Source organism: Leptosomus discolor, chromosome 11 (assembly GCF_034619465.1).
Source record: "Leptosomus discolor isolate bLepDis1 chromosome 11, bLepDis1.hap2, whole genome shotgun sequence".
Taxonomy (NCBI): Eukaryota; Metazoa; Chordata; class Aves; order Leptosomiformes; family Leptosomidae; genus Leptosomus; species Leptosomus discolor.
This window is the reverse complement of record NC_141401.1, coordinates 14,351,311-14,376,745: the sequence shown is the minus strand read 5'-3', so window position 1 is coordinate 14,376,745 and position 25,435 is coordinate 14,351,311. Positions and strand designations below refer to the sequence as shown.

The window sequence follows — 25,435 nt, the reverse complement described above, 5'->3', positions numbered from 1 at the left end:
GCTCCTACCACTACATCAAAAGGCTAGTCAGGTAAGATATAACACCTGATAGTTTTCTGAAATACAGAACTACCATTAGAATCCGCAAAGATTTTCTTTAAATAGCAACTGTCCAAAGTTACAACACTGTTCAAACTTACCATTATTTAAGGAACTTTCTGATGAACCAGAAGCTATCAGGTCAGGTGTTCTTTAATGAAGCCAGGAATTCTTTGTATTAGTTACCATTATAGCCATGTTTTGGCAAATATATGTTCTCAAGAACACAAAGGTTTTGCCTCCATAATTGATTTCTATGCAAAGAAAGCTCCAGAAGTGCTGTTTTATTCAGCAGTTTAAATTTCTCATGCATTTCACTGTTTAACAACTTTTGAAAATGTTAAACTGCGTAATTATTGGGGCTGAAACTCAACTGCTTTTAAAGAGCAAGCATTTAAGTCATCTCTTCCTCGCCCCAAATCTTCTAGATTATTTTTGATTCATATGTTTTTAGAAAAGAAATTTGGGGTTACAAAAAATCCCACAAATAACCCCCAAACCGAACTAATTTAGTTGCTTGTTAATGTGACAAAGCTAAATACACACCCAAAACAACCAAAACACTTGCTTACCAGAGTATTGCTCTTCTTAATATCTTCTAAACGCTCTAAGACTGAAGTCAGGTTTGGGTCATCTGATTCTACAAACCATATTGGTGATGAAGAGGGGTAAGACTCCTGTTTAAAAAAAAAAAACAACAAAGAAGACCCAACAAATAAACAAACAAAAACCTCATAAAGCTTTTAAAATTCACTCACCCCCAACACAGCATTAACATCACCTTTTCTCTCACTCCAAGTCAGGTAACGTAGAAGCTTTTAACGCAGCATTTTTAGGCAACGCAAGAGAAGTGGAAAGAAATCCAGTCAACCAGTTTTTCTAGTATTTCATCCTATTTCCATCTTGATCAGATGACGGACATACATACATAAGCAACAGTGCTGAAAAGTTTAAAACCCTGGGGGCAGGCGGAGCAGGAAAAATTTAGAAATGCAGTACAGGTGCTCATTACCAAAAAAATGGAATCACAAGCAGTCCATGTCAAAGAATAAAACTATATTGATGCCAACTTTTCAGAAAAATACAGATTCTTCCAAATAAAAGCTGTTGAATCAATAAAACCTGGAGTCTTCAGATTTCCTCCTCAAACAAGATTATTCAAACTGTTCTAGCATGGCCCTCAAACTGAAGCAACATAGCTCAAATCTCCTGCCTTGGAGGACAAGATAATGGGAAGATCACAATGCCAAAAATCTGCAATTTTATCTTTTGAACCATCAAGGCTCATAGAGGACTTTCCACTATTGAAAGATTTCTCAAACAATGTATTGCATACAGCCCTATCAAGAAAGCTTCCAGAATAACTTTCTTCCATCAACAGAGTCCTACAGTTGTTAAGGCAGGTGCCAAAACACAACCTAGTGACAGCAAGATCGAACGGGTTCACAGGATTAGAAGTGTACTAGATTTTCCAGAACAAGCCGTGGTTAGGGCACATACAACACACAGAACAGATGTGGCCCACAACTACTCACGCAATCCATGACAAGTTATTTTTCTGTCACGAAGCTGCCACAGCATGCAGCTCTTCAAAAGGTGCTAGAAAGACCCTTGCTATGGAAAGGTAAACAGAAGTCCTTTGCCTCTTGTTTAGATATTTGAAAAAGCAATTCCAATTTTTTCCTAACACAGGTTTGGTAACATTGTTAAGACAGACGAAGCCATGTAGCTTCCGACTCAACAGTAAGTGTCCCTTATCATTGACAAGTTTGTATTTTTTGTTTTGTTTTAGTTATTTAAAGTGTTCCCCACTTCTCACCCATCCAATTAAATTCTAGTAGCTGAGAACAAATTGCTGAACCTCAGTTTTACCACACAGATATTATCTTCATATCCCAGGCCTTACAAAATAACATGAGGGAATTTTCATTCATTTCCCTCACTGCAGTTTAAAAGGAAAAATTCTGTATTTCTCATTCCAGAGTTTATAAATCATGCTTCATTCTTCAGCACTTAAAAGAGTCAAGGTTCCTACTGCTACTATAACAGGTGACTCCAAAATGTACACTATGCTTACAAATTTACACTCTTTTCTTGATAGTATTGTATATTTTTTTGTTTTAGTTTTCAAGACAGCAGTAAGAAGTTTCACAGAAGGAAGACATCATACCTGTCTGTCAGTATTACTGTCTGGTCTTAGTTGATTCCCAAGCAAACTTAGCCTTAGCAAGCTCTCAAAGTGAAAATCCCAAAAGAAACCCCCAGACCTTCCTAACTTAAACTAGCTTCTTTTATTTCAAAGATACTATTGGATTTATGGAATGCCAAACACTATCCATTTGAGAACCGGAAAAAAATACAAGCATGTCAGAATGGGCTTTTAATAATATGAAGCTTACTTCCTAACTGACCTTCTATCTGAAGTGCTGAACCTCATAAAAGAAACCATGTGACTAGGTAATGGGACATCAGCTTTGATAAAAACAGACTATCACAGCAGAGTTCCCACCTGGGAGCATACTCCAGGGAAGTTCTAGCTCCAGAAGTCTAAAATTCCCACCTGTAAACTGAAGCGTTTGCATGAACGTATTTTTAAACATGCTCAATCACCCTCCCAAGTTTTTATTTATTTTTTTGAAATCACAGCTAAAAATAACTTAGAAGAATACTTGATATTCCTAGTATCCTTGTGAAAAGACAAACTGTTTACATCTTTCAGCTTCACTTCGAAGCATACCATACACAAAGCAGAGACCTTGGAATATCTATTCTTGATTAACTAAGGCCTAACATCTCAAATGTCTGCCAAGAAAGTCCAGTGCTCAGCTTGCCAAGATTTTAAGGCTAAGGAAGGCAAACAGATGGGTTGTTACATGTGCTTAATCACTTTCTTCCTTTAGCTTTCTTACTTACTTGGAAAAGTGTATTTTCTCCTCAGTTTCACTTAAGACACTCTTGAAAGACTAACCACTATCACTGCTGAAGAAACAAGGTTGAATACTCAGCTGCCACTGGGTTCCCAAACTATTATTTTTAAGAGCTACACTTAATTAAAGGTATCCCAGGTTCTGTACTGATAATATCTCCCTCATTTTCAATAACATTTAACCTACCTGTAAATTCTTCTGCAATAGTGCAGTATTTTTACCTCAAGACTTCCATACTGCACCCTGGATCTTTACGCATAGTGGGGGAACATCAGAAGGGAGATTCTTCTAACTGGCCCTACTGCCTGAAGACTTGTTTGAACCAGCTGGTTTTAAGATCTGAACTTCACTGGCCAGCTCATTAAGGTAAGAGAAAGGCAACAGAGTAAGCACTACTACCATGACTTTAGATGATGCCAACATTCCCATCAGAAAATATAAAGCACAAGCAAAATTCCTTCCAAGACCCATCTGCTTCTTAAAATCCCCAGACTCATTAGAATAAAAATATTCTCCAGATACAGTCAACATTTGGACTGTGTATGCGCATTCTCCTAACAGTATTTTTGGCTTGCCTTTTTTTTTTTTTTTTTTCCTTAAATCAAACTTTTGTTAATTATGTTAGTCCAGGTTCAAGCAAGTCTGTTAAAAGCAATGATTTACAGAAGATAAACATCTGTCAGTCCACTCTTCTAACCCATATCTGGAATCTGAAGCTTGCTTACAGAAGGAATCTCAACTCTTCACTGTCTATATTCCTCTTTTCTGACAATTCTATTTCTCCTTTCTCCACCAGCAGGATTTAATGAACTAACCCACAGTAGGACATGTGTTGGTTGCCATCAGTACCTATCCCAGTCTGGGGGGCCTACATAAAAATCTCTTCCCAAAAACTTGCAGCAAATCCTCTGCCAGACAGGGACATGACTGATAGTCCAGATTTGATGATCAAGCAATCCCACTATGTGTTTAAACACGTAACAGTGGCCACCTGAATGTGCTGGTGCCTTCTGCACTGAATGTCAGTCCTTCCTCACTCTTTGCTCTCATTCCAACTAATTCCATTTTTTGCAATGAAATCAAGTCCTGCTGTATGTGAGAAAACATACTAGGATTTGATACTGCCTGCATTACTAGTGCCTAGGACACATGAATTACTACACCCTCAACATTATTAAATATTCAAATGTTTAGTCTGCTTTAGATTTTGAAACATGAATGGAAGCAACATATTTATCAGAAATGCTTTTCTTAAACACTGTGTGAGCACATTCACTCATCTTTAACAGAAAAGATTTCAAATTTTAGACTTCTGGAATATGGATATTAAATTGCATATTCCAACTTTTTCACAACAGATGCTTAATATTAAAAACCAAGTTCAATCAAACTTCCAGTTTGTTGCAACACTTTTTAATTATTCAGACTTACCAACAAAGATGTTCATTTAACTTAAAAACATAAATGGCACTAAGTTTCTCTAGATCTGTAAGTAATCCATATTTTTGGAACAGCTGAGTTTCATGCGGATATGAGTCACTGTATTTTGAAATACAGAATTCACACACAAACTTCAAAGATTCTGATCTTGAGCTATAAACGAGCTCATGAGTTCATAACACCATAGCATGCAATGAAAAACCAAGTTTGTGGTTTGTGAGGTCAAACAACTGAACTTCACACAAGCTAATTCTGCTGAAAGAACTAAGTCAGCTTTTTCTTCCATATCTGCATCCTATGGAGAGAAGAGATGGATTTGAGTTATGTCATGCAAGGAACATAAGCTCCCCAAATATGAAGACCACATTTCATGAGAGGAACCCTAGAACAGCAGTTATTCTTACTAATAATTCTCAGGGGCTAAAACACCCCATTATTTTGGGCCTTTCACTACACAGTTGATGTGAAGGGGTTTTGTATAACCTAGCTTAGCTGCACAGGTATCGCCCACATTAAGTGTCTGAGATCTTTTTTGTAACTGCTATAATATGACATTTTCCTGCTCTCAACAAGTAAAAGCAAAAATTCATCACAAGAGGCAAAGGCTACAATGCTTAAATTTGGGCAGCTTTCACAAGCTAATGCATGCCATACAGCTTGGAAAGCTACTGCAATTGCTCAGTAAGACATGACACGCTGAGATGACATCACACCTAGCATGTACTGAGGCCTGAGGACAAAGGCTGAATGTTTACAGCCAACCCAGATACAATTACAATTCATGGGATCATCACTTCTAGAGAGTCTTTGTATTAACGCCAGGACAGATTAGGAGCTTGGTCAACACAAACGCTTCTGTAGCTTCTGTAACAGAATGCAGAAAAAGAATTTAGCCTACTAACAAACAGACAAAATACAAAGAGAATAAAGCCCCGCACTCCTGCCTCTGGAACAATTTCAAAACCTATCAAATCATTTAGGGAAACCACAGCATATTAGAAGAATACACAGAGGATCTTACTGTTCAGACATTCCGTTGCATCCTCTATAAGATGGTCTACTTACATTTTACTAACAATTTTGCTTATCAAAAAAAAGGGGGGTGGGCGCCAGCAAAAAGTGACAGAAGATATCAGGAACACAGAAAGGCAGCTTTTCCTGGGTAGAGATCTGTCATCTAAGTATATCCTATCTAAGCTTCCTCATCCTTAACAATAAGGCTGTTTTACTTGCAATGTTATATAATCTTTATCCTGTTCTGTAAAGCTATAGCGACACAGTTTTGATGTTACTAAGAGACTTTTAAATGAGCTGTTTCTAAATTACTACAATACTGTTGAAATTGTGAAGTTGCTAAATTAAAACAACACATCTTGCTCACGTTCCTAAGACTAGAACAACCTGTACACACAGTTTACTATGAGGTAATAGAGTAAGCACATCTCCTTGTACACAACGGAGCCATTTTATCATGGCCAAATGGTACAAAAATACATTTAAAAACACATGTCTTCAGCATTATGATTTAAAATTGCAATTACATGCTGACAGTTATTAATATTCTTTAATTTCCAGATCATCTTAGATTGAAAAAGTGGGGTTCTTTTCTTTTAAAACTCCTTGGCATACTGGCTGAACAAAATTAAATCAAGTTTATTTCTTTTCTATTTCTAAGCTTTTGCAAAAATCTCCATCACTGACAGAACCTAGTTCTGTTCTCTTTACAACAGATACAACTAAAACTTAGCTGATATTCATAACAGCACTTCTATCGTCTCAGTCCCAAAATTTTTTGACCACCCCTGTTTACTTCCAAACAACACAACGTCAAACCCTCAGATCTTTTAAACAGCTTAACTGCTTTGAGAAGGCTAGCAAGAGACCACTCTAGCTCACACAAATCTTGGTAATGAAGTAAGCGAATCCTAATGTAACAAGACATTTCAGAGGGCTAATACAGTCTTTTCAAGGTGAATATATTTGCAGCTATAAACACAGATCAAGTAATTGATCTTAAATCACAGATGGCTTTCCTTCAGCAGCAACCTTGATGCTACCAAGTTTCTTTGTTTGAATTAAATCGCAGAATTAGATTTTAAAAAAAAAGAAACAAAACCAAACCAAGTCCCACTGGTTAGAGATCATATACACATCCTGTACAAACATTCAAAAAAATACCTGAAGACTGAACTATACAATTAGCTACAACTGAATACATACTATTTCAAATTGTTAGTTAACCATTCACTACTTATGAATTTTTCCCCTATGTCAACCTGCCTGTAGAGGGAAAAAACCCCAAAACACATTAAGAATATCTTCGAGTCCTGATATTTTTGTTAAAGCTAAAGTTTAGCTTGATGACCATAAAAACAGGAGTACTTAACAGCTTCTTAAAAGAGTATTAGCTGTGATTACACAACTGACAGACTGCTTCCCATTATTAGGGGCCAAATTTTCCAAATGCAGCTTAAGATGCAGGTGAGCATTTTCCTACCACTAGGTACTTGAGTGCCCATGAAATCTACAGGCTAAGAACCATTAAAAGTCAGGAGATTGTCATCTGCCCTCCCATCCCGTTCTTTATAATATATATATATTAAAAAAAAAAAAAAAAAAAAAAGCAAGCATGGAAGGTCACTTTTAACTCAAGTTTCTTGGAAGTTCATTAGAAATAATCCAAATAAAGCCATTTCCCAAAAACCTCAAGTTACTAAAACCCTCAAAATTTGTATGTTCAAACATCCAGACATCACCTTTTACTTTTGTACAGACTGAGTTATTGAACACATTACAATATTTAATTTCCAAGTTCAAGTAAAAATTTGCACTTTTACATACAAAAGAATTGTCATTTCCTTAAGAATATAACAGTTCAGTGATCCGGAGTTCTAAAAGTTAAGAAGAAAAGTGTATGCAATGGAGTTTTAAAAATAAAATTTAATACTGAGGGTAGGGAGAAAGCAAAGTGAATTTTACCCACCTCTACCGAACAAGGGGAAAACTTCAACCTGCTTTTCCTTTTGAATGTTAACACAGTATACAACAGGCTACTAACTTGCTCAATGCATATAAACAGAAGGACATCTTTTATTTAGCAGAGTTCAGTTAGACAGAGATCTTTAACTATTTCTATAACACTGAAAGCAAGCTTATATTAGCTTTAATTTTCTTAAGACTATTGCTGAAGTTAAAGCCTGACATGGTCAGTTCAGTGAGGATACTTGTAACCACTCATACATTTGGTAAGGTAACAAGTTCAACTGACTAAAATACACGTATCTCTCAAGCACAGAAATTACTGTAATTCTACTCTCAAGTGTAATGACTACCTTGATAGGTCCAGCCCACACAAGACAATCCCAGACGAAGCAGTATGCTTTGGTCAGACCCCTGGAGACTGCAAGAGCTTAATCACCTTGCACCTTTACAGGGAGGTAGGTGAAAGAATCCCTTAAGCCTGTTCTATGTAGGTTCTGCAAATACGCTCATCACTGCAGAACTAAATACCTTCAGGAGCACATTAAAACAATACAACTAACAAGGTCATGGTTTTCCTCTCCCACACACTCTCCAAGGAATAAGGCAAGCGTAGGAGAGTACCTTGGTTTAGAACTGTCTATGTTATTAAATACAGCCATGATAAAGAAGGAAGGGTCAAAGACACGTACCTCACCGAACAGCAAGACCATAAACCACAACTCTACAGGTGCCTGTAAAATTCACTCTACAGTCACAAAGGGTCACAAACAAAAATAAACGTAGTTCTCTGTACAGCCAAGTTCTACCAATTGCAAAAGGATACCACAAAAGTAACCACAAGGAAATGCTTCTGTTAAGAGCATACAGAACAGTTATGGACATTACTTTTGTCTTCACAACAGACATCCTCTCGGGCAGAGCAAAGCAGCTCCCCTCCTGTCACATCAGGCTTTTACAGACACCCACTTTGCCACTTTGCACCTTCCACAGCCACTTTCTGTACAACTGCACATGGATTACAGAATGTATTAAGTGAACTGAAAGCCCAGATTATGGAACACTTTTTGCAATATACAGCTTCAGCAGCATCCGCAAGTGCCTATACTCACATGATGGTGACCACAGCATAGCTAAGTATGTATGAACAAGGACAGTTCTATGAACAGTACTTCAACAGCAATTCACCTGTGTAAAAATTATTCCAAAACCCAAGCAGCCTATAATTTGCAGCTTCATCTGCACAAATCCATTTGTTCAACCCAGGACCATAGAATTCTCTTGAAATTAGGGAATCTTCAATTTTTTTTTTTTTTTTTAAAATTTTTTTTTTTTTACTTTGGATACACCCAAGACAGAAAATAACATTTCAAGAAAAAAAATAATCCTGGAAAAGGCTTAAGCAAATGCTGCTTTCAAACAGGCACATACAGGAGGCCAGTAACATCAACATTTGTGAAATAACCTAAGCTACTTCTGTGTTTTACTTCCATGTCTCTATCCAGGTACACACATTTAAATCTTCCACTGTTCAAACATCACTGCCTTAGAAGGTGGCAAAATGCATACACAACCGAAGGAGCAAAGGCACAAAAAATCACTTCAAGTGGTCACAAACATGAATGCAGATGTGGCATCATAGTCCTTACACTTCATACAGTCAAGTTCTTTCAGTCAAGTTTTACAGCCAGTCATTCTTCAAAATATTTAATCTACACAAAATGTCCCAACTGCCTACGCTGACATGTGAAACTGCACATTACCCATGGAAGAACAGGTTTATCAGTGGCCACAACATCATCCTCTCCTCTTGGCAAACGAAAGGCAGCAGGCTACTTGTTGTCCAGTATAACATAACTGCACAGAATTACACTACAAACTTCGAGCATAAAAGCAAAAAAGGCACTTTTCTGATAAAGACACAGTTATTGATCTTCCCTGTGAAGCAAGATTTTATACTCCAGGTCATCATCATAATGCAGCATGCCATCTATCCACTGAAAGCAATACATTGACAAGACAAACACCCCAAATACTTTTGTATGGACCCAAAGTAAAATCCACCAAATGTTGACGTAGCGCTGCTCAAACACATCTCTTCAGTTAACAGTAAGCGTGATTTAGGTAACAGCACAGCAGGTGACAGTTGTTGAAGAGCAGCGTGTAGTCTCTGAAAATGAAAACTGCCGAGGGCCAACCCAGTTAAGTGAGCTAAGGAACATTCCTTTGCCAGTACTATTAATAGCAACAAATAAAGTTACAGACCATCCACACTGAAAACTGAGCAAACAACACAGCATCACTGAAGACTAAGTGACTTGCTCATCAGTAAAAAGGCTGTAAAGCTGAGATCAGAATCCAGATTTTTACCATAGCACCTCACAGCAGTCAGATCAACCTATCTTGCTCCTGACACACAAAGACCCCACTATGTGCTTGTCTTCTGACCTGACGGTTGTCAGAAGGTGGTTGTTTCAGAGCCCTCAGCCATAAGGGGTTCTCTTCTTTAACGCATGCATTATATATGCACTCAAGCTGGCAATGGCTTACCTAATAAGCAGCTAAACACACCTGCTAAAAAGAAAGGTATTTTGCAAATCTGATTCTCCAATACTTTTTTTTTTTTTTTTAAACCAGCAGCACAGTATCTTATGTACCCAAATTCATGAAGGAAGTCTGGTTACTTGAAACGAATTATCAACTCATTCTAATCACACAGCTATTAATTACCTAGTTCTGCAACTATACAGACAAGTACATTCAGAAAAGGTATCATGAGCATTAGTGTCACAAAGCCAGAGTAGCAAGAAATGGCTTCTAATATGGCTAGAACTGAAGAAGTGGTTATAACTAGAAGTTGCAACACGTTGCTCTCTCCCCAACTTAACCTGAAAAAGAAGTTTCCTAGCAGACCTGCTCTTGCCTTTATGACTCAGACACTTACTCCACAGCCTGTAAAGTCTGATGTCACTCTGCTGTCACCCAAAAATCCAAGCTTCCCCTTCATTCTCTTTACCTTCAGGAATTTACATCTTTGAAGTGTTCAAATCACTTACCTCCACCCCTTCCACCAAAGGCACTGTGCCCTTTCCCCTGTCTGAGAACAACTTTCCTCTTTTCCACCTTTTCCCTTTATAAACTTGCTGTGCTCCAAACACACCTGCAGATAGCAGGATTTTTCATTTTCACCCACTGCTAACAGAGGTACTGCTGCTCTACTGCTCTTACACCTGAGTTGCACTCCAGCCACTGCCCATCAGGTTCCCGAGCTCTCCCCTCGTACACAGCTGCCCTAACTGCTGCCTAGTCACCGGTCTTCACATTAGAACCATTCAGATGGAACTTTGTCCCCTACATGCAAGATTTCAGTATCACGGAGTTCAACCCATGTTCACTATTAGTAAGTTAAATACCGCACTCTCACCACGGTTACTTCCTACTTCAAAAACTCAAGGAAGCCTGTGGTATCTTGAACACCCCTGCCCAGGAACACTTCTATTTTTTTTCTAATGCCACTATACAAGTTCTGACAGAGCTTATGTTTGCCTTTCTGAATACATACTGAAGAAGCTGTTGCAAGATCTGCAACCGCACTGAACTCTTTCTCTCAGAGGGGTTAAAAAATTAGAGGTCTGCAAGAAAGGAGAAAGCAGCGCAACCTAAATCTCAAGTAATCACACACTACCTGTTCTACAGTAGTTATTACATCAAGGTATCTTGTATGCACGAGATAACAAAAAAGAAACAAAATACATATGGCCATTATTTTAACACCACACTTAAAGATTACAGCTGGAAGCAAGAAATCAGTAAAACACACACTAACTGGTATGCCCGTTTCCAGCAAAGATCAACTGAAAACTATTCTGATCATATCAGCTTCAACTGTACTGAATACAGGCAGGCTGACATAAGATCTAAATGTTAAATAGCCTCTCCTTACTATAACTGGTCATTTAATTTCCCAGTTATCTTCTACGAGCTAGTGACAGGTCATTTTCACTTCTCCTACAGAGTCTGCAGCTGAAGAGATACAGTGGAATGCTGTACGATTTAGTAAATCATAACTATCATGTGTCTTAAAAATGGCATACTACCATTCATGTTCTAAAGAAAAAAAAATTTCAACTTCAGCCAGGAATTCAGGGGTTTATGACCTTTCAGAACTACATAAAGACAAACAACCTGACAGTACCGAACAGTAGTCCACACTGAGGCATAACTAAAATAGTAGTTATTTCTGTTAATCAGCTTCTACAAACATTTGTTCCTAATCCAGAAGTTTCATCCCTTTTTTTAAAAAAAAATATTATTTAAAGAACTGTCTCCATTTTAGTCTCTTCCATTCTCCTGAAAGGAATTTGATTTTATAAGTAAACAAACTACTTCCAGTCAGTCTGGTCCAGTTGTCCCTATTTAGCTGTCACTGTAACAAACCAGGCCCTTATGCAGGCCCACTGAACTGATGCCAGCTCGGGTATCCCACACAGAAACGATCGATCCCAAGTGCCACCGAGGACTCAGCCAGCACTTGGCAAGCAGCTCTGTCAGCAATGCTGGCTTCAGCAGTCTTCCCCAGCGCCGTCTCATTGCTATGCCCTCTGTTGTGACTGTACAGCTGTTTGTGCAGCCGTGCAGCGAACCAGACTGGGAAGTGATCCAGATTAACAATAACCCAGTACAGAATTTTTACATGCCAGCCAGGTCCTTAATCCAGTAATCTCGATTTTGGCCTCCTCACAAGGCACATAGCCTTTGCTGGTCTGCAAGCTACAGCAGTATTACAGACTGCACAGGACACAACACATTTTGTTCTTCCTAGCAACTGTAATTTTTAATTCATGTTGAGGGTATCAACATGTCATCAATACACAATATCCCCTGGCATAACACTGAAAAAACACCTGCAGATTCATTCTAGTCTGACAAAGCCCGACAGAATGAACATACGTTTTTTGGGGGAACACACTTGATCAGCTCCATTAATAACTTCCGATTGATTTCATAGAGTTCCTTCGCAGACAGATTGACACAATTCATTTGGAAGTGTAACCTTATTTTCCAAAACAGAATACCCTTTCTATACTTCTCCCTTATTTTTCTCATGTCATTGACAAAAAGCTCTGAAGAAAAGCCAAAATCTTAGCATGCCACCACCACCTCCCAAAAAAGCCAAGAGTAGCTATACATACTCTTGCTCTCTTCTTGCAGCATAAGAAAGGTTTCTGGTAAGGAAAACCTCCAGTACTTCAAACTGTGACACAAAGTAAATGTCACTGGCAACACAAATCAAAGGCAACTATCACACACCATCAAATGCCTGTTACGAAGTAGTCCTACTCTAAATTAGTGTCTTAAAAATTAGTGAATATAAAGAAACATACAAAGATTACCAGGTGTCTTTCAGTCTTACAAAAAACTCCTGAACAGTTAATGTGAAGAAGCATGCTGAGTAAAAAGAATATAATTATTTTTATAAAACTTCTTTTAATTATCAAAGTGCAGGGAGAGCTCTTTTGAGGACCACAACAGTCCCAGTTCTGAAATTAAATCACATGACGAACCCATTTGAAATAAGTGCAATTTCCTGTACATTAAAACCTCAACACAAGCCAGCATTTATATTTAAAGCTCACTATTGTGACTTGACAGGATATTTTAGGAGCATTTCATACCTTACAGAGGGGGACAGAACAACTGCCTGCAAGGTCCCAAAGTACTGGTTACAGCCTTTCACACACAGCACAACCAAGCTGTGCAGTCAGAAAGTAAGGTCCTATGTCTTCCAGACACAAAAGATTCCTCCTACTCCTTTTTGCAATATTCTTTTTCCAATTACATTCTAGGCACACAAAGAGAAGTCAAAATCCTCGCTCTTTTGTTTTTTTTTTTTTTTGTTTGCTTGATTTTATTTTGCTAAATAAAACAAGACTATACTTCTCAATTTCTATTGCATAAATTATGTTTGGTAATAGTTACCTGAGTGCCTTTTATAAAACACCAAGTATATCTAATTCTAGTTAGAAAAGTACATATTATCGAGATAAAGCTGTGTATGCTTTTATTTAGTCCTGGTATCCATGCTTCAAGACAAAGGTCTCAATCTCACTACAGAATGTCTAGTGATCTAAAAAAAAAATAACAAAAACCATCATCACAGGAAAAAAAACTGTGGTTTGAACAGAATGCCTCACTCATTATGCAGTTAGTTCTGTGTACAAATAAATAACCTTTTTAAAAAGGTTATCAGCTGTCAAGGCATTAGCTAGGAGCGTGTTTAATATTAAAATCTTACACCTTTGAAGAACTAATGTATGTTCTAATACACTCACTTTCTGTATATACCCAACTTGTCAAAAGCTTCCAAGTAGTATCTTTCCATCCATTCTGGTTTAGAAGGGAAAATAAAGTCTTCTCCTGTCAATTGCAGTTATCTGTAGACAGCAACCTTTTCAAGTCTTTCATGGTAGCTTTTAACTCCAATTTAGCAGCATGGTATTCTTCAGTGAAAGCAGAAGATACTTCTTTCCAGCAGAGAAGCAAGAGTATACCATACTCAGCCATATCACCTGAATTGAACTGTTAATGTATGAAGGATATCACTGCACATGAGAGCCCAGTATCTGTTTGGGGCAAAATCTGCTCCCACTCAAGAGCTGGCACAAACTCTGTTCTACCTGTAAGTGCTACTTGAGGACACAGAATTTCAACAGTCGTTTTGTGTATGGGTGGAGAGATAGTAATATCCAGTTTCTCTCTGAAGAGATTATATAAAAAATAAGAGATGTTTTACAGCGGTCCAAATCAGTCCTTTTTTCTTGCAATAACAAGGAAAAAACTGAGTAATTCTAACACACCCTTTGGAATACTATGACATAAGTCTGAGGAGGCACCGAACTGAAGCCACAGATTGCACTGAAAGACACTTAACCTAAAGTCATGATCAATAACCTCACTCCTCTAAGTAAGGCCATTGTTTTGGTATTATTTCAAAAACCATGCAGAACAGGACCACGATAAATACATATATTTTGTAAAGGACACTGGTTTATTGAATTTGATTAACTGGAATACTGCTGTAAGATGAAAAGGAAACTTGAGAAAAACGGAAATAAATCTCCAGAATGCAGACACTGCTGTTGGCATAACGAAACGGGAATGTGAATGTACACAGCCCAAACAAGTTCAGTAATTAGACAGTTCTCAGGAATAAGCAGCAATGTTTCTGACAGGGATGACTCCACCCTAAAGTACCTCTTTTAAAATAATCTGATTAACCATTTAAGTTCCAATATGGTTCACTACCAGAAATAATGAAGGACAGACTTGGACAAAGTTTGCCTGTCGCTTCATAAAACAGAAGATCTATTGAGTAAAATACATCTTTCTTTAATTTCAAGCATTGCTCAGTATCACAGGTAGACTATTCCTAGGATGCTGCAGCAATGCTTAACTTTGACAATTCTACAAACTCATACTGCAGACAATCAGAAAATCATCTCCATGGGAAATTCCAGGGCAGACTTCCAATCTAACTGTGGAATTTTATCTAGGAAACTTATGGAGATCCATGCAGTTGCTAAGCAGACATTCTCCCTCACCTCTCCAGGAGAATGTTTCCTCTTTCCTCTGCCATGTCTCTCTAGACTGGAGAAAAGAAAGACATCTGTTGTGAAGATCAGAGCAACTTAGTGATCAGGTCTCTTTTCAGACTTATGCAGAAGCTACTGGAAGCTTCCTTCCCTACCAGATTTTTCTCCATCCAGGAACTTCAGCATCTGTACACACTGCTAGACAGCTCTCATTTTAGGTAAAATATCAAGGTACCCAAACAGAACCACAAAGAAGAAAGTTATTATTGAGCTTCATGCTTACTCTTCCACTTAGGATTCTTGAGCATCCAGATGCACAATCTACTGTAAGTTTTTGTTGAGTATGGGAAATATCCTGGCTTCATCAGTATTGTAAGGGTTAAACTCATTAAAGAAGAAGCAAACAGCTGAAGTTACATATTGGCACTGCAGATCCAGAGGACTAAGATAGCAGCTTCTGATGCAGAGAGCAAATATCTCCAAGAAAACATTTATCAACAATTTCATAGCCTTACCAGCTTTTGCATGCTACTACTGCTATTTGCAGTTCTAGTTCCCACAGTACCTGCAGATTGACTGAAGCACAGTAAACAAGAGTTATACTTTTCTAGTTTACTGTACCTACAAAAAAAAAAAAAAAAAAGAGGGCAATCAGGAGACTGAGCCAAGAGACACCATTCAGGAGGGTGGGAGGCAATTCACTTTTGTCACACTCAGTTATAACACTTGTGTCAAACAACGAGGACAGAAGTCCAGAGGTCAGTTTTCTCTTTTTTGCTCTATCATCGGCTGCCCAATTGTTTCAAGAGACCCACCTCTGTATCCCAGGTGGCCCTCCCCTATTTAATTTTAACAGATAAGAATAATAGCTTCCTACCCTCAAAGAGCCAAAAATTAGTCAACATTGGAAAGCACCAAGCTGCTTGCATGCAACTCTGCAAACAGAAGTTTCAAGAAGCTCGGCCACAGCCTTTTTTCAAAGCAGAAGCCTTGGCTCTAAGGTTTGAAACAGCTCTTCTCCCGTTCTTTTTGCAAGTTCATATGCCACAACTCTAATAGCACGCGAAAGACCTCTTGACCTTTAGGGCAAGCATCTGTAATAGCAAATTGCAGACACTGTTCCCTCATTAATACATAAAAATGCCAAGAGTAACCTAAGCCTGTTTCTTGCTTGCTCAAACACACCTCAACCAAAGGCCTACAAGTACACCTACACCTCAACTTCAGGCCTTACTACTGGTTTCCCTGTTAGCTGTTTGGCCTGGTTTGGGCTAAACCATAACTATTTTTGGTTTAGTGCTTTAACTTTTCAGTTAAGTCTCTTCTAACTAACGGCACTTTCTGAAACGAGCAGCATGTTTTTCCAGACAGTGACTGCTTCTAGCAGTGATAAGGCCTGATGTTTATAGTTAGTACCAAGGAACGGTATGCAGAGAGGCCCTTGCTTAGACTTGTTCTCATAGTGACCAAGGTCACTGCTAAATCTTGTGCTCCATGTCGGGGTGCTGTGAGTGAAAAGGGTCACAAGCACATAAAAGGTTGCACGTGCAGGGAGAAGCGAACCGGAGAGGTGACCCAAACCTGACCAACAGAGCATTCCATCCCACGTATGTCATGTTCAATATAAAACTGAAGGATCATGAGGGTCAACCTCTCTTCTTCGATGGTCAACATCTGAGGACTCCTCTGTCTGTTCTCCTATCTTCGATCCCGGTCGTGCGTCCCTGAATCCAGTACCTGAGTCCAGCTCCTGTATTCAGTTCCCGTTTGCTGCCGAGTCCAGCCTGGGACTGCCCCGGTGCCAGTCCTGCAGTGTCGGTCATGAGGTACCATCATCAGGGTGGGGGGAGTCAGGTTCAGTATTTGGTTTGTATCTATTTGTATGTATTTTATTATTTCCTTATTCTTATTATTATCTTTTACTGTTATTGTTTCATTAAAGCTGTTTTAGTTTTCTTTTCCAAACCGTAAAGTCTCTCTCCCTTGTTCTCTCTCCTTTTCCCTTTTGGGAAGGGTGAGGGGTTAAGAGAGTGCGTCTGTCATTCGTTAGTGGCTGGCCCAGCCTCAACCCGTGACACTGTTACTTGACAAAGAAGAAATAACCCATCAAATTCAACTGGCAACTGAGGGTACACAATCATCAGGCCTTTTATTTTACTCTAGGGAAAGACTTATCAAATAGATCATGTTGCGTGTAAAGAAACAGCCAGACGTCTCAGCACTGAAATACTCTCTACTGAATAAAAAAATATTTAAAGGCAGTCACACAATTCATCACCTGATAGGTCATGTCTAAAAAACCAGAACACCAAAGCATCTTGCTTATTTTACCATAGAAAACATCTTACAGGTATATACAAGTGTCCAGTAAAATAAACATGTCTCACGACCACAAAATTGACTTCTCATGACAATTACCTGTGAAACCTGAAAGATCCTCTTAACAAGTCTCATTTAATTTAATGAAGTTACTTTAAGGCAAGTAAGGATCCAATCAATATCATTAATTTGTCTGGTTTGCATGCACATTTTCATCTTTCAGTACTCAAATATTTACACTTATGCATGTTTCTTCCTCCACCCTATCTGCTTGAAACTTTCATCCTTTTACAGGCAAAAGACAAAAAAGCTCTAGAGATTATCTTTCTCAAACCCAAATGTACTAACCCTATTTTCACCCAGTTAAATTTTTTCAATACTCTACTCTTAAGCTGAATCTTGATAAGGCATTTAAATTCATTTATAACTACAACCTGTACAATAAAAATGAACCTCCAGCACTTTGCCGTACATAAGTCGCTGACACCAATATATTCAACTCCTTCGGCAAGTTTAGGACCCAAACTTTTAAAAAGACAGAGGAGTTTTACCGTGGCACACAATACTGAACATTTCATTTCACTTCCCTCCTGCTCGTTTAAAACAAACAAGCCCCCACGAACTTAAGGGCGGGAAAAAAAAAAAAACAAAACACACACAGAAATAAGAAATCTCAAAACATCCGACAAGACTGCTTATACTCCTTTCACAAGTTTAAATACCACCGCTATGATAAAACAACTGTTCGGCAGAAAACTACAAGTACTGCTTCATCTCTCCACGACGGCAAGAATAGAAAGTTTCCCCGTCCTTCCTACCGCCGGGGACCCCGGAGCGGCCGCCCCGCCGAGCCTCAGGGGCTGACCCCCGCGGGGGGAAGGCCCGGCCGCCACCCAGGCCCGCCCGTGCGGCGTTTCCCCGCCCGGGTCAGGGCGGGCCGCCCGGCTCCAGGCCGCGGCGGTGTGGCGCACTCAGTAAAGCGCTCGCCCCCGACCTCCCTCCCGGGCTCCCACCTCTGGGGCAGGGAGAAAACGCTCCTCGTGCCCTGCCCAGACACGCAGGGACGGAGGAGGCAGGGAGGGCCCCTCTCCCCTCCCCATCGCCCTTCCACTGTCCCGGGGGGCGGCCCCGCAGCGGGGAGCTGGCCCGGGAGCTCTCTCCCCTCTGCCCCAGGCCGGCCGCCCTTTGTTCCGGCTGGCGGCTCCCGACCCCGAAGCAGGCGGCGCAGCGGCCCGCGTCCTTGCCCCGCACCCGCCGCCGTGGCTTCCTCGGAGGAGCCCCCCAGAGGGGCTGCCGGGCCCCTGCCACGGCGGGGAGAAGAGGCCGGGTCGCCCGCTCCCTAACTTTTGTTACGGTCGCAGCGCAGACGGTGCGGGAGGAAACACAGAGCCTCGGGGTGGAAGCGGGCCCAGGCGCCCCGACAGCCCCCCGGGCCCGGCCCCCGCGGCGGACGGAGGCCCCGGTCCCCCCGGTGCTGAGTCACCCCCGCGGCGGGGCTGCGCCCTCTCCCCGCGCCCCGCAGACAATGGCGAGGGCGGGCCGTGCCGCGGCCCTCCCCCGCCGCCCCCGGCCCCGCTCGGCCCCCGCACCGTGATGTTGCAGTGGATGGTGAGCGGCGGCGGCGGCTGCGGGCTGGAGCCCGGCGGCGGCGGCAGGAGCACGAACTGGCAGTGGAGCTCGTCCAGCTTCCAGGAGACGATGCGGAAGCGCTCGTGGTCCTTGTCAAAGATGGACTCGAGGAACTTCAGCTCGGCCTTGAGCCCTGACACCGACATCCTGGCCTCATCTCCGGGCCCGGGCCTGCGCCGCCTTGCCCGCTCTGCCGCCGCCTCCCTCCGCCTCGGCTCGGCCCGGCCCGACCCTGGCCCCGGCCGCGCCTGCGGGGCGGAAGATGGCGGGAGGGCGGGGGGGCCGGGGCAGCCCCAGCCGGCGGGGGGACGGCGAGCGCGGCGGCAGCTCCCTTTGTACCAGCCTCCTGCACCCACTCGCTCGCTTAAAAGGGCAATAGCGCAGCCTGCTCCCCCTTCCCTTCCCCTTCCTCCCCGGCGGGCTGGGCCAGGCCCGCCAGCCGCCCCGCCCCCGCCCTGCCCTCCTCCCGCTAGGCCGGCCCCGCTCCCGGGACACACGCAGCAGGGCTGGGCCGGGCCCTGCTCCTCCCCCGGGGCCGCCCCCCGCCTCCCCGCGCCCGACCCAGCGCCCTCGGTCAGCGCCGCGACCGCCTCCGCAGCGGCCCCCGCTGCCCGCCCGCCGCGGGCGCCGCCAGGCTGGCCCGAGGGCTCTGCCCCGGCCTTCTGCGCCTCCGGGCCCCTGCTCGCAGCAGCCCGGTGCCGAACCGCGGGGACCGCTTACCCATGCTTCTCTTTCTCCCCTAGTGCTCAGCCCTGCGGAAGGGCGCGCGGTCTTCCTGCTCACCGCACTTTTATTTTGCTGAAAAAACTTGCAGCTTGGGGTTGCCCTTGTCATCTCCGAGTCCTGCCCGTCCTCCAGTCCTCCTAGAGGTCAGCCAACACAAATCAGGAATTCCTGTCCCGACATTTCTGACAGATCAATACAGATAAAACCAGGTATCAGTCGTTGCAGGCTTGAAAGCAGCAACAGAGAGGCCAAAAAAACCTGCTAGTTGGTGTATGTAAGTTCCTCTGCAATTGTCTGTACAACACTTTACCCCCTGAAAAAGCACCGCGAAGAATGAAAGCAGAGTAAAGTGAATACTCACTACATTCAAGGATCAAGAGGTACTGCCTCTCTTTATCACTTCCTGGCACTGGAAATATTGTCTCTGCACCTTTATTCGTCCCTTGCCATCTTGGTTTTGTCTATTGCCAGTTGACAGCTCTTTGGGAATAAGGGTCAGCTCTGACAGGGCATAGAGAGATTACTTTTACACAAGTAGTATCATTGCAGAGCATCTTCCTTGTTTCCTAGCCAGATTTTAATTAATGCAGTACATAGATGCACACATACAAACCTGGAATGGGGAATTGCCTTTTTTTTTCTTGCATTGATATTTTATATAAACCTTTAATTTCAGAGAAACCAGCAGTGCTTCACAAATAACAAACTGAATCTTGTCAAGTAGTGAGAACTCTAATCTTGATCCAGAAAAACAGTTATGCACATGCCCAACTCCAAGCATATGGAAGTCTTACTGATTTGTGGGCTTGAAATCTCTTATCCTTCCAGCAAAGACAGCTGCAAAGAACACACTTCACTACAAAAGAAGCCAGGAAGGATTGACACTGGTTAAACATGCTGAAGGAAAGATACCAGAAAGTCCACAGAGTTGAAAGACCTCGTTTTTTCAGGTGCGATTTGAAAGACTCCTACCATACAGTGTGTGCAACTTAGCTTTCCTAGAGGGGTTGAACTGTGTGTTGGCTCAGACTGCATGGCCTGCAAAGTGAAGATAGAGTAGATATGACTGTTGTTTGTCGATGCATCAACAAGCAAGGTGAAAACCTTTGAGAGATAAGGGAAGATCGAAGTAAAAGGGCAAAACAGCTACAAGTAACCAGCACAAAATTATGACCATACCTATTAGATAGGGAGGAGGTGGAAGAGCCTTCCTGTGGGAACACCAGAGACAAAACTAAACAAATCAGGCTTTGTCAGGCGTTACATGGCGTGGCGCGTGAAACAGCAGAGGCATGAATTTGGTGACTCAGCCCTATCTCCCTCATATGGTAGGATTTTGGCCTAGAAAACCTCACTGCAGCAGGCAGGGGGGTAGGCTTAGCAAGTTCAAACTGCACCTTTCATCATACCTCACCAGAACTGCCTCTATATCTCTACCTCTGGTCTTCTATCCTCCTTGTCTTCTCATCTGCCTGCCCTTTTCTCTACCTCTCCCTTGACTGTGACACCCCACTTTTTTTGGCAGCTGAGAGGTGCATGTGTGCTGGCTGGGGGGGATGCCTCGCCTGCACTAGCTGGCAAGCTGGTGGAAGGCATGAGAACCTCTCTCAGGCACCCAGTGATCCAAACATCATGGTGTCTTCTGATAGTCTGGCAGACTAAACAAAATTGCTTAAATCAGCCAGGTGTGTCCTGCAAGCCATATATTGTTTAAGTCTGGTCTAGAACTTTCCCCAGCTCCTTCATTCTGCCTTTTTCATTGCAGGCTTCAAGAATCAACATGCAGCTGCACAGCCACCACTCCTCTGAATTCTGTTGCACTTCTCTGTGTTTAGTAGGCATTGTGCAAGCTGTGACATTGCCTGTGAATTCATTTCAGTGATAAGACCTTGAGAATACATTGAGGCTGCCTTGCTCTCTGGCATACAGAGGCTGCTTCAGAGGTATAAAGAGTTGTTCATCACGTCTGACTCATTTCTGTTTCTTCCTTCAGGGACTTGCCATGGGACGTTGACATGAATCTCACACCAGTCACAAGACGACTTGGGAAATCCTGAGTCTCCCTAAAGACCAAAATGAATGCGTACAGGGGAAGACCAGACATCTCTGGGTACTAAAGGAAATTAATCCTGGTAAAGACCCTCAGGAACACTGTATCAGACTCTAGTAATTACAGATGCTCTTAAGTTCCCTTCATCTATATTGCTGGTAAGCACCATTTTTTCCTACCTTTCTTCCTGCATGTACATCCTCAACATCATGGGAACCTCTCTTTATCTATCATACAGCTAGATTTCCTCTTCCAGGAATCTGAACATGAGCTGAACCTCTCTGTTGTGAAAGTAACATACCTTCATAACCTTCTTTGTTTCTTTTCCTACTCTTTCATTTAAACTGAATAAGTTTTATAAGAGTCTTCAACTGAAATGCTCAGAAAAAACAGATTTCTCATTGCTTTCTTGGGTAGAACTTGGAAGAAAAAAGGAGGCGAACAGTTTAGACCAAAGTTTTGTTTCCCATTAGCATTTACTGCCAGTTCTGTCTCCAACATATCAGCTAGGCATGCTCTTGGAAAGACAGAAAGCCAGCAGCAAGGGGCAAAGGGAACTGAAGGAAAGATGAGTTCAGGATGAGCTGTGTTAAGAAGGAAGCGAACAAAGATGTAGGATGGATGGGTTTTGATGAAAGCAAGAATTGTTTGGGGCTTAAAGAAAAGAGCACAGATGAATTTGAGTTCATATTAGTCTCTTTCTTCCTGTGAATGCCTTTTCCAGCTCTACTGTATTTCCAGCTTTACTCCTGAGTGAAGCTCCTGTACGTTCAAGTTGAGCATTTGTGCCTAGTAAAGGACAGATTTGTTTTTCTGAGAACAGTTTATGGTTTTGTTTTTTCACCTCACTACTCTTGTTCACAGCCTAGCCCTCAGAAAGTGTCTTTCTGTTTAATTCTGATGTCACTTTCCTGAAAGAAATGGCAGGCACCAAAGAAGGAACTGCCATTTCAGAAATAAGAAAAGCCCAGATCTGAACCTCAGCAGAATGAGAAAGAAAAAGGAGAAAGTTAAGGAGATGTGAGGAAGTGTAAACTGGTTTTAGCGATGGATGATACAGATTGATATTAGCTGATCCTGGGGTAGGACAGACACTTAAACTTTCTCACAGGTAGCAGCAGAACCTGAAACTAGAAAAGACAAATAATACCTGATACCCATAAAAAGGATAAGGCAGGAACCTTACCTGAAACCTTGGGCAAAGGCAGAAAGATTCAAGAGGATCCTGCTTTTCCAAAATACTGTCCAAGCTGGTTTGCTTACCAAAGCCAGGCTTTCACATCAACTTGCGAGCTCACAGTCATTGCTTCAATAATGAAGTCACTTTCAAAGCATTTTAAAAAAAAAACCCACATACATCAGTGCATAAAAGCTGATGAAATGGCTGGGCAATGCAGTTTCAAGCAGCATGGCATGCAGTGGACATATACCTATTCTACTCTTAAAGGCTTTGACAGTTAAGGAATGGCATTTCAAAGCAAACCCATCCTAGAGCAGCTTTGAACAGAGAGTGACACTGATGCTCAGATGTTTGGGGATAGGGCTCAAGGAGGTGTCCACAGGCACTCAAACACTATGGCCGTGAGTTTAATACAAAAAAAAAAAAAAAAAAAAAAAAGAGTAGCATGGCTTTACCCAGAGTGGTCAGAGACTAGTTTTCAGTGACAGTTCCTCTGAGTCCATCCCTGTGGCCGTCAGCAACTACGTCAAATAGGTCCCTTCTTTAGGGTGTTTTTGTGCAGCCACTGAAGAGGATTTGTAATCCTAGATGAGAAATAGCAATAACCTTCTGGTGAAGATTTCATTACTATTTCTGTGGTTCTGGCTATATTTATATATATTGCTGAACAGTGTATGTTTCAGAACAGTCAAAAGCTGAATAGTGTCTGCAAAGCAAGGTTAATGATATGTTTTTGTTCCATATGAAAGTTGTGGGATTTAATTTATTAGCAGAAAGGTGCCACAGGAAAGCAAAGCTGTATTAATCACAGTCTTGCAATGCTGCAGATGGGGATTAGAATCCACTGTACAAACACATCAGAAACCAAACTCCTTGTGCATACTTCAAAATGCACAGTGAGGGAATACGCCTAGTGTTCTCCTTTATGGCTCGCATAGCTTCTTAAAAACAGATGAAAAGCACGTCTATGAAAGCAATAAGGAATGAAGCAGCCATATCCGAGCCATACCACTTAATACAATAACAGAACAAGCTAGAGAGAAAAAAAGAAAATGTGATATCATTTTTCCAAACCCGGCTGGGTGAGGGAAGATGTAGCTGCATGGTGCACATTCGGAGCATGGTAACACACCTCCCCTGGATCTCTAGGACTTGCACCCCTTCCTTGGGATACACACAGAGTCATCAGCCTTATAGGGCTCAGCAAGCTTATCTTCCGTTGCCACCACAGAAGCTTAAAAGGGATGGTACAGGAGCAGGGGTCAGATGCCAGGCTCAGTCCTGCTAAATACATTTCTGGCTGGAAGGGGAGACAGGGAAATGGGCAGATCCCCAGGTCAAGCACTCACAGTGCTGAGATGCAATCTTAATCACAGCTGAATATGCAGCTCCTTCATCCTCTTTATTTTTTCTTATTTTGATAGGCAGTGAAATAGTTAACTTTGTCTACATTTAAAATATCAGCACAGAGCATCTGAGTTGGCAGGCACTGGGCTAAACTGGGCAGGTCAGAGTTATTGTTTCAGATTCTGCAAGTGCAGCCAGACATCACCATGTCACTCAGCCTGGAAAACATAAATCAAATGCATCTCAACAACCATACCCATCCAGGGCTTCTCATTTACTCTCGGTACTTTTTGTAGACAAGTTTAGATTTTGGGGAGCAAAGCAGTACCTGTGACAGTACTCTCCCTGTTCAAACCCTCAACAGAAGTGCTGCACAAACACCAGTCCTACCAGCATCACACCAAAATAGGCATAGGATGCAGCCTCATTTCACATGTGGGGAAAGTCAGATTTGGGGAGGTAGTGTTACTGCAGAACAGGGTGTACACACAGTCTTAGAACCCAATCATGGTCTAGCACTGCAGTAACTCAGCTTAATTTCTGACCCAGACTTGGAAGAGATTTTATCAGTTAGAGAGTGAGCTTCTGTCAGTGCTGGGATTTGTCCTGCTTCTGCTGTTTGACAACAGTGCTCAGCTGTCTGAGAAGAGGAAAGACACCCTGAGTCTGGGGTCAGTTCTACAGCAGTCCTGTTCACAGCCTTGTTGCAGACTGAAACAGTCACAACTCCACTGTGTCTAGCCATGCCCCATCCTGTCCTAACACCCTCTTTGCTCGAGGGGAGCAGGCAAGGTATCATTGCAGCTGTCAGAGCCCACACTTCAGGTGTTTTCCATCCCTCTATGCTGAGAAGGGAACGTGGAACAGAGGAGTGGAAGGAGGCTCAGGGCTGGCAGTCCCTGGAGAAGCAGTATGAGAGGTGCCATATCTATTTGAACTGCTGCTGAAGGTTTTATGGAAATCTGTTAATCTCAGATCTTAAGTTGCTCCCTAGTGTACATCATAAGCAGCTTTTTCTCGCTATCACCACAACAGGACCAGCTATGCTTTACCAAGATCACAGAGTACTCACAGGAATTAAAATATTAGTGAGCTAGAACAGTGATTTCCAGCCATTCTCTGATGGAGGTCACAGGGGTCCATAGACTACAAGTCAAGATCTACCAAGCTCTGATACGGGATGGGTTTTTTGGTGGGTTTTTTTGGT

The 25,435-nt window shown here is 42.0% G+C and overlaps 1 protein-coding gene across 6 annotated transcripts in view; it reads right to left on the bottom strand.

Moving 5' to 3' along the window:
• Window positions 1–19,105, bottom strand: part of UBE2Q2 (ubiquitin conjugating enzyme E2 Q2) — a 50,971-nt gene extending 31,866 nt beyond the window's left edge. For all 6 annotated transcript variants that reach the window (XR_015183824.1, XR_015183825.1, XM_086471409.1 and 3 more), the window contains exons 1-2: window positions 18,886–19,105; window positions 612–716 (exon numbers count right to left, since the gene is read on the bottom strand). Coding sequence is in view for 4 of the 6 variants with exons in the window: in XM_086471409.1 (XP_086327535.1) it covers window positions 612–716; window positions 18,886–19,071 (291 nt within the window). In the remaining 2 variants the exon portion in view is untranslated. The remainder of the gene's footprint in view (window positions 1–611; window positions 717–18,885) is intronic.
• Window positions 19,106–25,435: the final 6,330 nt, after the last annotated feature.